This window comes from Artemia franciscana, chromosome 7 (genome assembly GCF_032884065.1).
Source record: "Artemia franciscana chromosome 7, ASM3288406v1, whole genome shotgun sequence".
NCBI lineage: Eukaryota > Metazoa > Arthropoda > Branchiopoda > Anostraca > Artemiidae > Artemia > Artemia franciscana.
The window spans coordinates 22749584-22763696 of NC_088869.1; the positions used below are offsets into that span (position 1 = coordinate 22749584).

The 14113-nt window shown below is 33.6% G+C and overlaps 1 protein-coding gene across 5 annotated transcripts in view; it reads left to right on the top strand.

Annotated features, from left to right (window-relative positions):
• The window catches only part of LOC136029002 (dipeptidyl peptidase 3-like), a 72232-nt gene that overhangs the window by 16856 nt on the left and 41263 nt on the right, over positions 1 to 14113 (top strand). For all 5 annotated transcript variants that reach the window (XM_065707008.1, XM_065707007.1, XM_065707005.1 and 2 more), the window contains exons 2-4: positions 1360 to 1552; positions 3763 to 3882; positions 9079 to 9306. In XM_065707008.1, coding sequence (XP_065563080.1) covers positions 1391 to 1552; positions 3763 to 3882; positions 9079 to 9306 — 510 coding nt within the window. In that variant the 5' untranslated portion in view covers positions 1360 to 1390. The remainder of the gene's footprint in view (positions 1 to 1359; positions 1553 to 3762; positions 3883 to 9078; positions 9307 to 14113) is intronic.

Sequence of the window (14113 nt, forward strand, 5' to 3'; positions counted from 1 at the left end):
GCTGTTTTTCCCTTCTTTTTTAGAAAGATAGTTAATCAATTCCTTTCAAAACAAAAATATAAGTAAGAATTTTAAGCTTCATAATTTATCACCAGCCAGAAAATTTTTTTTGACTTTATTATGTGTGTTTTTTTACCTCAAAAGCACGTTCTAATTGCCCCAAAATGCAACCATTTTTTTGCTAGTAGCAGAACAATTTTATTAGAAATAAACATTTCTTAATCAATAGCAAAACATGAGCGAAGCTTGCGAGGCTGTACTAAATTCAAGGAAAAAAAAAGAAAAAAGATAATATGGAGAATGAGAGAATATGGAGAATGTGAAAAATGAGACCATGTACGGAAACCAACAACCATAAAAAATAAACAATACATTACCTTGCGTGACCCCAAGACGACAAAAAAAATTACATAAACATTACAAATGAATAACCTATGGAAAATTTATTTGCTTTAATCTCTTTCAAAAGTATACCAACTGAGCGACTCCACACGTAAACCAGATATAAACTAGCCAAAGCTACCTATTTCCTTTATAGCTATATTCAGTTTATTCCAGTTTTTAAGCTCTGTAACTAAGTGAAAAAGAAGACCTACTTGGAACTAATCGAGTAACCTCAGTATCCGAGTAACGTGGTGATGAACATCAGACCTCTCACAAAATATTCCTTTCAAACAATCAGGAAGGCTCTCACTGTAATTCTTATATATAAAAATCAACGTATAAGAATCACGTAATCCAGCTGCAGGCATTATATTTAATTCTGTATGCACAGACCTCATAGACTTCATTGACTTACTATAGCTCGGTTTTCATTGTAATGTTTTACAGACGAACTGGATCGCCAATCAGTCAATGACCTTGCAAAAACACTTTTTTTTTTAATTCAGTATAGGAAAATGGTGTTCCCAAGTGGCTCATTTATTTGTAGTTTTGTCTGTAAAACGCTAAATGGATACGTGGCTTACAAATAATCATCTACAGAGGAAAAAATTATCTGTTTTCGCGAACTGTTGAACAATACTGCATTGTTAGGGATGATATGATCTACCAAAAATTGTATTTTTTGTGCAAAAATTTGGTAATTTCTTCAATATGTTTGAATTTTGCAGAAAAATTCCAAATTTTCAAAAATTCGTAATTTTCGAGAGGCCTACCGAACATTGCAATTTTCAAAATATTCGCTTCAATTCTTCAATTGAAATTTTCATCTTTTACATCACTAGCTTACTTACAATAAGAAAAAAAATAGAAAATTATTTTATTGTTTTTGTTGTCAGTATTAGCGCTTTTATACTATTATTTGTCTGTGTTTTTACCCTGAGAGAATATATTTCAAAATATTCTTGTTTTTTTTAGGTTTGAAAGAAAATTCTTCACTATTAAAACAATGGCCAACATCGACAAAGGACTCTTCACCTACCCTAACGACACGCCTGTTGTCTATCTTGAATGCGAGAAAGCCTTTTTAGCGTTAGAGTCCAGCGAGAAACGTTATGCTCATCACTTATCAAAGGCGTCTTATTATGGTGGTCTTATAGTTCTTGCTCAGGTACTTACTGCAAAGCTATGACAATAATAATAATAATAATTTATTATCAATATTTTCAGTATGAAAATTTTGAGAATTATATAGAAGGGGCTTGCCAGTCCTCTGACACTTTGTCAGCTCGAAGCCGCATTACCGAAATAATTTCTAATGAATGTTTGACTACTGGTAGTAGTATAACTAAAAATATAGCTTGTAACAGTGGAAAATGGGGCTGCGATATTTTTTTTTTTTTTTTTCGAAATCCGATTATGGATTGTAATTACTTGAAAAAGAATTTTGAAATGTGTAAATGTAAAAATGAAGAAAACAAATAATAAGTAACAGACATGTAAATACTTGATTTTCTACTATTTCCTCCTTAGAGTGCTTATAAGTACTCCTTGGACTGCTATTATTTATTATTTTAGATTCCTGAAAGAATGACATTTAGAAGCAGTTGTTAAGTTCAAATCTCAGTAAGGAATTTTTATGTAGAATTATTAAATAGAAATATTAATTATCAGCCCAAAGGGGCTTGTCAGTCCTCTGACACAGAGCTGGCACTTTGCCAGCTCTAAACTGCATTACTGAAATAATTTTTAATGAATGTTTGACTATCAGTAGTAGAAGAAATAAAAATATTACTTGTGGCAGTGAAAAATAGGGTTGTGGTACTTTTATTTTTTTTTAATACAAAATCCGAATATGGATTGTAATTATTTTAAATTTTTAAAAAAAAGTGCAAATGTAAAAACGAAAAGAACAAACAATGAGTAACGGACAAGTAAATACTTGATTTTCTACTAGTTCTTCCTTAAAATGCTTATAAGTACTCCTTGGGCTGCTATTATTTATTATTTTAGATTGCTGAAAGAATGCCATTTAGAAGCAGTTATTAAGTCCAAATCTTAGTAAGGAATTTAGTTATTAAATAGAGATATTAGTTATCAGCCAAAAGGGGCTTGTCAGTCCTCTGGCACAGAGCTGACATTTTGCCAGCTCTAAACCACACTACTGAAATAATTTTTAATGAATGTTTAACTATCAGTAGTAGAAGAAATAAAAATATAGCTTGTGTCAGTTAAAAATAGGGCTGCGGTATTTTTTTTTTTTTTTTTTTTTTTTTTTAGCAAAATCCAATTATGGATTTAATTACTTGAAGTTTTTTTTTCAAAAAGTGTAAATGTAAAAAGGAAGGGACCAAACCGTAAGTAATGGACATGTAAATACTTGATTTTCTTCTTTCCTCCTTACAGTGCTTATAAGTACTCATTGGGCTGCAAGAATGCATTTATTATTTATTGTTTTACATTGCTGAAAGAATGCCATACCTGAAAACAATGGTTTTCAAGGATTTCTATATTAGTTGTTACAAAATTTGAGATTCTTAGGGCAGTAACTCACTTTTGTCAGTGTTCCAAGTTGAACGGTTAAAATCAGTTGGTGGAAGCTAATTAGTCAATTTCGACACTGCGTCTCGTAAGTAAAATTTCGAAACTTAATAGTTTGTCGATTTCCCCAGAGAACTAGACCTTCAGAGATAAGCTACACAGTTTTAGACGTTTTGTGCCAAGTGTTTTTAGCTCATTTTCTGTTGATTTTAACCTTCACTTCTTTTTTTGCGTGGCATTTGCTATTATCAAAAACTGCATAACTGCATATGGGGCTCTTTTTTTATTAAAAATTTTATTTCCAATTTTTCCTGATTTTGAAGACACAAACGGTTGTGTAGGTTTCCAATCAAGTTCTTAAGCCGAATTGGCTAGACATGACAACCAACAACAAAGAGAGATAAAACTCCACAAAAAAACCTCAAACGAGACTGCGGCCAGTAGAACTGTAGAACTACTGGCCGCAGTCTCGTTTGAGGTTGTTTTTTTTGTGGAGTTTTATCTCTCTTTGTCGTGTTTGTTGTAGGTTTCCAGTTGGCCAATTCAAACAGTCAGATTTCATTGTCACTGTCCTTGGTAATTTCATTTTATTGATGCCGCAAAGGTGATGTTTGGCTTCAACTATCACGTGCAACATTTTTAAGAAAGTTAAAAATGCACTGAGTCCTCCCCCCCCCATATATGTGCCAGATTATAGGTGGGCGGAACATTATAGATGAACAAAGAGTTGGTAGGCATGATTTGTGTTTCTTTTCAGAAGGGTTAACATGAGCTTAACAACATGAGTTTTTTATTTTAATATTCTTGATTTCTTTGCTGAATATATACAATCCCTTTTAGACTTCGCCTGAGTCGCCCCTAATATTTAACTTGATTCACCAAATATTTAGCAAGAAAACAGTGGAGGAGGTTAGAGATATTGCCTTGAATAAGGCAGGATTTATTGAAGAAGAATTTCAAGTAAGTACTTTGTTTTTACTCTATCGAATCATCCTCGGCTCCAAAAGGTATATCACAACATTACGTTACACCAAAGGTGTATGTATTTGTTAATCATTCTCACAGCCTAAAGGTTTAGGTGCATGCGTTTGTTAATTTATAAGAGAGCTAAAGAGGAGTTTGGAACATTTTGTGGGGAACAATCATTTTAGACTTTAGATAAGGATAAATTTTTAAATTACAGCCATGGGCATGTAGTTTTAATTTTTTGGATGGAGCTTGGGCTCTTACTATTCAGCTTAAACCCATTTTTTAGTGTACTCAAGTTGAGAATATGGAAATTCTGCGCAAATAGCATTGGGTAATGTTTATTGCTGGCATCGACATTAATGTTGGAAAAGAAACTTAAAATCTTTAAATTATTTTCAGCTTGGGCAATTTGAGAAACCTATTCAGCCTATTGGCCTGAAGATTCGCGAAACAAAACATTTTTTTTTCCTTTATTGACAAGAAGCATATTTACTGATAGTTTCTTGCGCTTCACCAAGTTTGAAAAGACTGAATTCTTGTCTAAGTTGAGCTTCATAGGATATTTAGAGAAAAAAAAACAACATATTTTTGATTGGAATTGATCTGTACTGTAATTCTTCCATTGCTCTACCATTTAGAGATCTCCTTATATGCCTTTTCTAAACTTCGAAATATAGCGCCTCCTTTAATCTTATTTTATCCTTGTTCAAAGAGTGAATGCTGTATTTACAAAACATAGAATAAACAAAAACGGTGTCGCTACCTCCCCTAAAAAGCAAAGTTTGTCCATGGGAGAAAGAAACATAATCCTTAAAATAAAAAGAAAACATGGCCACTGGCACCACTAATACGATCACACTAAAAAAAAAAAAAAAAAAACATCATTGCTTTACTTTTCCTCAGGGAACATCATATCCTTATACACCCCACAATATATAAATAAATGAATCTAAACTCATATTCTACAAAAAAGTAGCTCCTTAATGGTTTATCTCAATATATTGGGGTTGTGGGTCTCCAGTAGTCCTAATATCACTGGTTAAATTACTCATTTCCGTGTACCTCTAAAAAAAAAACTAAAAAAGACTGTTACATATTTTGCTCATGCTCTGTATTTCATTGTCGAGGGTACATTGGTGATGTAAGTGACTAAAATTTATGTCCACCGTTTAGGTAACCTCTAAAAAGAATTAGGTTATCTCTAATCCAAATTTTTAAGAAATTTGGTGAGACTCTTGAGCTCTCTATAATGTGGCCTTTGCAAAGGTACGCCAGACTCAGATAACAATTAACACCAGATAAGTTTCTGATAGAGCCTTTTACCTTACTTTTCTGGTGTCATTTTTGAAGAAAATTTGAAACGACAATGGGGGTGCAAAAACAATTTTAAATCGAATGTATAAATTTTTTTACTGTGAATTTATTTTTGCACAAACTTTATGTATTTAGGCCTGACCATACGTGACTTCGGAAAAAGAAGTAGACTATTTTCTTCAAATAAAATTTTTCTATTGGATTTTCTCTTTCTAAAATTCAGCCATTGTTAAAACGATTTAATCTATGGAGACTTTTAGTTAACCCATAGTTAACATCCTATTTTAAGGTCATGTTAATAACGCCTAACTGAATCATCCGCCATTTTGGCTCTCTAATATTTTTAGAAAGAAACCAGAACCTAATATAAGCCCTAAGTGGACATTACTCCACATAATGAAGAGTAGTTAAAACTATAGAAGAGCTCAGGAAGCCAGAAGTATGGGTGCCTGTGTTTTTTTTTTTTTTTTTTTTGCTGAAGTTGACTATTTCATCACTGGCAGTAGATGGGATATTATTCCATTATGATTAGGATATCTACACCTATTGATGAGGTCATAACCATATTCTTTTCCAAGAGCTATTCTTTCATCTCAAAATTCTTTCGTAAGTCTAAGGTTTTCAAACACTATCTAGTTCACTTGCGGTAAGATGAAGAACCAAATGTTTCCAACGCTATCTCAAAAGTCGTGTCGGTGAAAATGTACTCTTTGCTTATTAACCTTAGTCAGGCCATACCCTCACCCTGTTAATAAAAGCTGTCCTCATATGTGCTTCTAGAGAGTGCATCGACCTTGTAAAAATCTCTTCGTAGTTTTAAGGCTGTTTAGTCTTGGTACAAGACGAATCTGCAACCATGCATGCAGTGTCCGGCATAGTTCGCTGCATGATGCCCATAGAAGGCTCAACACAGTTTGCGGGACTCGTATGATAGGATGCTTATTCTTAAAGCAAAGGAGTAAGTAATATATTGGGTATCCGCATTCCAAATTATATAAAACTAAATTGAATTGAATACCACAACTTACCCATGCAGCTAAACAGCTTTTGAAGGAACTCTAGATTCACAGAAATTCAAAAGATGCGGTATGTATCGAAATCAACAGAACCTTTAATGGCTTCAAAATTTTAAATGGGGGATTCGTGGTACGGATCCAATTCTATCATAGAAATTTCATCCCAGTCTGTTACTTCTGTTATCCCCAAGACTGTATTATTTCACAAATGATTTTTTGACCAGTAAAAAATTGAAGGAAATTGAACGTCGAACGTCGAATTTCCTGATATTCAAAAGCAAAGTTGTTGGTTTAATCTCTTTCAGGCCATTTAGCTGGGGGTTTTCTTATTTCTTTTTGTACAATTGGAGCTGATAATAATAATTTATTTATCACCCACTTCACAAAACAGAGGTTAAGTGGAGTAAAATACAAAAGAAAAACAGCAAAAGTAATACAAAAGAAACAAATTTAATCACATACAGAAAAAAGACGGATAAGGCGATGAAAACATCCTAGCCTATAAAGCGCTTCAATAGCTAGCTTCGCAGATAATTTTTCGAAAGCACCAGTAATATCTGTCGCACAATACTTTTTAACCAGTTTTGTATTCCGGCAAGAACGAGGTAGGTATAAAAGAAATTTGCAGTACCGGTAATAATTTATGCGAATACGTTTTAGATCACCAGTCAACAGAAGTGGCCTAATACCAGAACAAAAGAGCACAGAATGATCACAAAAATTTGAGTAAAGCCGAGTTAGCGCTCTTCTCCTATAGTGTCCACGATTTGCTACAATCTTAGAGTAACCGAGCCTCAGCTTATCACTAATATCTTTGACAGCGCGAGACCGGAGAGCATTCATAGAATCGCAAACTGTTATACCAAACCAACGAAACGATTTAACACGGGGAATACTAAAACCATCGCAGTACAGGGATTCTGAACAATTATTACCGTTGAAAACAAGAAACTTGCACTTGTCAATATTTAGGAACAGGCCGATATCACGGAAAGCAGAAATAACTGACTTCACTGAACGGGCAAGACCAGACTCAGTTTGACTAATTAGAAGAAGGTCATCCGCATAAGCCAGATATGAGATATCAGATGGTCCTAGTAGGCACGTAGTCAATATTTTTGATAATACATTTTCAATACAAGCATTAAAAATATACGGCGAAAGAACTCCCCCTTGTCTTACACCGCAACGAACAGGGATATGACCAAAATAAGAATTATCTGATGACTTAAGGCGAAGGTAAGAATGCGAGTACCAAAAACGAAGCACGTGAATTACCGACGGATTTACTCCTCTCTGGCATAATGCTGTCCATGCTTGAGTATGACAAATACTGTCAAATGCTTTAGACAAGTCTAGGGTTGCGAAATGAAGTACGCGACGAGTGCGATGGGCATCTTTTAATAAAGAAGTCAAAGCACGGTGAGCATGCTGACAACCTAGCCCAGATCTAAAACCAAATTGATTATTATCATTTAGAGCAAGCTTAGTGATATAAGATAGTGGAAGGTGTTCAAAAAGCTTGCTAAGAGTACAAGCTACCGTTATGGGCCTATAAGAACTACAAGAAACCGGATCTTTTCCTTTTTTTAGAAGTGACGTAACGCTACCGCATAAGAACGAGTCGGGCACACACGAACTACTCAAACACATTTGAAAAAACAGTTGGAGATGAGATACCAGTTCAAAAGAATTCGGAACAAGATTCAAAACCATCAACATCCAAAGATTTAAAGGTTCTTCACAAAATAATGTGTGACATAATTATTAAGTAAGACTTAGACTATTCAAATCCACCAAAATAAAGATTATAGCCATTACCAAGAAGGCTCTGAAATATTGACATACCCAAAAAAAAAAAAGATATCGCTGAGGCCTAATGAAGAACCTTTCAGACTTGTTTTGTGCGAGCTCAATCCCCTCCCCGTCTCCCAGGAGGCTTTAGAAGGTTTACAGTTATAGGTCTTGATTTTCAGAAATAGTCTGGCATGGTCTTGATTTTTAAGCAATGACAATTTTAAGTACTTATTATTTGTAAAAAGGAATCACTTTATAGCTTTATTTTAATTACAGAGCAATTTTAACGATTTAATTGTCAAGCTGATATGGTCTATATAATGAATACTGGAGAAAAATGGCAAAATCCGTACACCGTGTTGATACTAACTGTTGTGTATCTTGTGGTTTAAATAGCAAAGCTTTTCCATTGTAAGTTTAGAGAGTTTATATTAGCTTATTTTAGAGAGTTCAGTCAAGCAAGGATTAAAAAAAAGTACATATTAATCCCTAGGCCATTTCTAGATCAAATATGAAAACAAGAAAATAGCAGAATTTGCTACAGCAACTTATGAAGTGCTAGCTTGTAAGAATTTTGGAATATTATTTTGATTTGTCAACCTTAACTAACCTTTAATTAAATGAACCTTTTTTTTTTGCTTCTTTAAGGTGCGTTTGAAGGATTTATGTAGATCGTTCATGTACCTTATTGAATGCTACATATTTTTTAGTGGCTTGGAACATTTATTTTTTTGTTAGGATTATTAGTTAGGATTATTTTTACTTAGAAATAATAAAAAGGGCTTTCGCGGAGTTATTTTTTTTCCAAATGCGTGCTGCATTTTTTCATAATTTGTCTGTGTCTGAATATTTAACTTAGAGCCATGTTTTTTAGCTTGAAACGCACCTGAACTTGGGGATTAGGTCCCTGTTGTGTTATGCAATTTTTGAAATCCTAATAGTTTTCAATTTTAGCCTTTTGTGGCTGCTCTCTTTAATAACTGCTTATATTTACTTCTATTTCCGTCTCTCCTATCTCCTGTTCTCTACCCAACCTGTTTACAAAAACCATTTATTACAGGCTTTTATGGTTTATGTCTGTGGTTTCTATACCAATATGGGGAATTACAAAGGATTTGGTGACTCAAAGTTCATTCCTAATTTACCTCAAGAAAAACTTGAAGCTTTAGTCAATGCCTTAACATCATCCATTACTGAAAGTAACAACATTTTAGAGTTATGGAGTTTGGTGAAAGATAGCATGTTTTCATTAGATCAAAGAAAACAGTTCCTTGGACTTGGAGAAATGGTAGGATTTATGTCTTTCTCTTTTTTTCTGTCATTATGTCATTTTATTAATGACAAAATTTGTCATTATAGGAGCATCGTTTTTGAAAAATATAGGCCAAACAAACATAAATTAATGTAATATTCCTTAAATAATTATTTCAGAAGAGTTAAATTTGTACCTTTTCGCACTTAGCCTTTATTCGTTAAAAATAAGACTTTTATTAATAACACAAAAATAGAAAATTACATATAAATATTAAGAGAAATTTAATGGCGATTTAAATAAATTCAAGGTGACATACTTTTAAGAGAAGCAATATAGCAGCTATTTCTTATATTTCCGGGGTTAATGTCAAAAACTAAAAAAAAAAAAAAACAAAGAAGAAAAAAATAAAGTTGTAAAAGATCAAAACAACAAAGAGGATAATTCTATTCTTACCCTCTAAGTTGATCCTTATCCTCAATTACATTAATATTTTTTTGAATTATCAACTTAGTGGAAGTGATGAAAGACATGTGAGCGAGGGCTAATTACAATAAAGCCAAGATAGATAGTCTCTGTGAGCGGCAAAGCTGGCCTTTTCAGAGTCGTATAATTTGTATGATAAGAAATGCGGAGCAAAGCAGATTTTGGTAAGTACCTCCATCTTTGGAGATCCTTGCCAAGCTGCCTTTGGTCCTAAAAAGAAAAATAATAATAAAGAAGAAAAAGTAATCTTTCGAAGCATTTAAGGAATAAAAACCACATGAAAGATAAAAGCAGCAGAAAAGAGACGCTTTATAAGATGAAAGTAAGCGGTTGTTAATCCTATTTACGTTAAAAACCAGCGGATTTTGGTAAAAGAGATGCTTTATAAGATGAAAGTAAACGGTTGTAAATCCTGTCTACGTTAAAAATCAGCAGATTTTGGTAAGTACCTCCATCTTTGGAGATCCTTACCAAGCTGCCTTTGGTCCTAAAAAAAACAATAATAAAGAAGAAAAAGTAATCTTTCGAAGCATTTAAGGAATTATTACATTTACTTGAAAGATAAAAGCAGAAGAAAAAAGACGCTTTATAAGATGGAAGTAAGCGGTTGTAAATCCTATCTACGTTAAAAATGCTTTTAAAATCTAATTCATTTATGGTTTTGTTCGTACTATAAATGCCTAAGAATCCAGTTGACCTGGAATAGACAACCCAGAACTACCTTTAAATCTATCCAAATTTGCTCATTTTGTTTCTCAACTGTTTGTATGGTGATTCAAAAGGCGTTTTGTGGGATTTGTAAGCCTTAGATTCATAGCCAAACTAAGCAAGTTTTATTTACTGACGCAATTCGTTAATTACTATTCTATTTGGTTTTAAGATTTCAAATTTTTGATTTTTTTTTCAAAATTTGTTGTAACCCCCTATCGTCACGTATACAAATAGTTTGGAAAGGGAGTATTTGATATCTGAGTTGTTTTGCCATGTTTTAGGTGCCTTAAAAATCCTCCTGCTAAAAACGATATCTCCTCATTAATAGCTGATTTTTTTTTTCACTTTCTTATGTTGTGTGATATAAATCGTTTTGAGTTAGCGCAGGCGAATGAATGTGGTATATGTCATAATAAAAGAACTGTCTTTACCTAAAGTACATTCAAAAGAGTCTTCAGTGCAAAGAGTTTGTCCCTTAAAGCATATTGCTAAAATTTATAATACATATTGCAAAAATCAATATATTATAAATGTAAGTTCTATACCTACATGTTCTATATATGTATCAACAAGATTTTCATTTAGAATAAATAAACAAGCATATCAACCGTCAGAACTCAAATTTAATAAGGCTGCAGATCCTTTCTATAGAAAAAAATGGGAAATTTTGCACTCCTTATAATCCCAAAAAAACGTAAAGGAAAAACAGTAATAAAAAAGATATATCAAAGAAATCAGCATGATAAATCTTTACTAAATCTGATTCAAAAAATAATTATCTAACATTTAATTATCTTTGCTGATTTATAACGGTTCCTTCGTTATCATAGGCAGTGCAATATTGCAGCCTAAGTAAAGAGCGATGTGGGCACAATGTATTATTTTTTTTCTTGGGGGGGGGGTTAGATCAGGGCACTTCATATCGAAGGAGTTGTCGTATAAACTTCGAAAAAGGCTCATTCGATTGGATATTGACAGGGCTAGTGCCCTTTTTAATAGTCGAAAGTGATTGGAGGGCAACTACCCCCTCCCACGCCCAGCATTTCCCCAAAATCATCCCATCAAAATTTCGAGATAGCCATTTTGTTCAAGGTAGTTGTAAAGGTCCGGAAATTATGTATTTGAGGATGACAATCCTCCTACAGCCCTCAGGCCAAGGGTTATAATTTATGCCCTGCAGGGTTATAAGGCTTATATAGAAAGTGTGATCGTATAAACTTCGAAGGGGGCTCATTGGATCGCTAATCAGAAGTTTTCTGCCCTTTTTGATATTTAGAGTGATGGGAGGGTGCATACCCCCCAGCCCTCAGGGCAAGGTCTATAAGTTATGTTCTGGGGGCATATAATGTATATACAGAAAGGGTGACTGTATTAAATTTGGAGGGATGTTCATTGGATTGGTAATCAGAAGTGCTAGTACCCTTTTTAAGACTCAGTGTGACTGGAGGTTGGATACCCCCTCACACCTCGTATTTTCCCAAAATGCATAATTGAAATTGAGATGGAAACGTAGAAACTTTGAAAAGAGCTCATTCGATTGGAAATTGAAAGGGCTAGTACCCTTTTTAATAGTTGAAAGTGATTGGAGGGCAACTGACCCCCCTGCCACACCCACCATTTCCCCCAACTATATCCAATCAAAACTTTGAGATAACTATTTTGTTCAACGTAATTGAAAGGTCCAGAATTTATGTCTTTGAGGAGGACAAACCCACCACAGCCCTCTGGGTAAGGGTTTTAAGTTATGCCCTGGGGGCATATAAGTTTTGTATAGAAAGAGTGATCTTATAAACTTCGGAGGGGGCTCATTGTATCGGTAATCAGAAGCTCTAATGTCCTTTTTAAGATAAAGAGTGATCGAAATATGGATACCCCACCCATACCTCTTATTTTCCCAAAATGCATCTGACAGAAATTTTGAGATGGCCATTTTTTGTCATAGAAACTCAAAATGAGCAAAAATTAACAAGAGTAGGGCTGATAACCCCCATGCCTTCTCAAGACCAGAACACAATTTGTGCTTTACTGACACTTTTCTTACTTTCATAAATCAAAAATTATCAAAACTAAAGGCCGATTCTAGCTATATGTTGGCCAATCTGTTTCAAGCATCTAAGAGAACAGAAATATAACTAGCCAAGAAGACGAAATCATGAAAAAAGGGAGCTAAATTTGAAGATTATTGTAGTTTTAAATCGTCATATTAAAATTCAGTAACATATTTTCTCTTTGGAAATTTTTTCTTTTCAAGAAATGAGTAAAATCTTCCAAAATCTTTTGCTACCGAATCATAAGTTGAAGTAAGCCTCTTACTGAAAATGCAGAAATCCAGGAACGTGAAATCCAAAAATGTAATAAAGCAGCACGGATTAACAAATAAAAGTTCAATTAAGGATAAGTGCTTTAAAAAAAATATCCTTTACCTAATAAGAAATACATACAGCTCAGATGTCAGCCTCTTATTTGAGATCCACTGTTAGAAGGAAGGGCACTTAATGTGAAATCCTGTTATTCGAATTAGGGGCCACTTCCGGATTTCCCATTGGCTTATCTCAATAACTTAAATGAGTCCAAAGAGACCCCAAAATATCATTAGCCTAAGGGCTCTGCAGGATCTTTATTTATACCTGGTCCTAATACACTGTTCTAAGTGGCAGTTTTTGCAGCTTTTAATCATGGAAAGAAAGAAGTTTTTTCCAACTCACTATGTACATCATGAAAAGGTGCTCTAGTGTCCTACAAATTGTCTGATAGCTTTACAAAATTGCCTATAAGTTTGTAAGAGGAAGGCTGGATTCGACTGTATGTACTCTGTAAAATTGACCAGATCTGGTCCTAATACACGATTTTAAGAAGTTTAACTTTATTCTTGGTCATATCCTTGGGTAGGTGCTGAGATCCAGAGCTTTAATGAACTCTACAGATCGTCTTCCACCAATTTTATATTCAGTTATTTGAACGATACTCTTAACTATATGATCGTTACAGTTATTTGAACGACACTCTTAACTATATGGTTGTTAATTAAGTGTACCTATTAGGCTTCAAATTTCGTGCTTCTCTTCTGCATAAAAGGACATTGAATGTAAATTCAAGTTTTATGTAGATACAAATTAAAATTTGTTGGTGTTTCACAATGTTTTCACTTTCACGTGTATATCATGTACCTTATTTTCTTTCTTTTTTTCATTGGATCTATGTTAACTTTTAGCATCTTAATTTCACAGAATATATCTCTCTTCAATTATTGCTCTCGTCAACAACAAAAAATGCATAATATAGAGCAATGCTTTCATATTTCACCTATGCAATCTAACAACCTAAATTGTTAGTTTAAATTGCAACAGTTAATCGATTAAGGTCACTTCCTTGTTTCAATATGAACAGCAGAAAGAAACTACTTTCTTTAAATATGTTGAAACTTTGGGCCCAAAGCAAACAGAGATGCATCTGGTCAGTGTGGCCACCTCCAGTCCATTTGTACTATTTTTTATTCGTTTTTTTTTCTTGTGACTTGACACTATGTTATATTTGAAACAGTAGCTTTTTTTTTTTTTTTTTTTTTTTTTTTTTTTTTTGCAAAACATTGCAAGATTGAAAAATCTGCTTTTTGACGCGAGACATATGTTCACATTACTTCTTTATT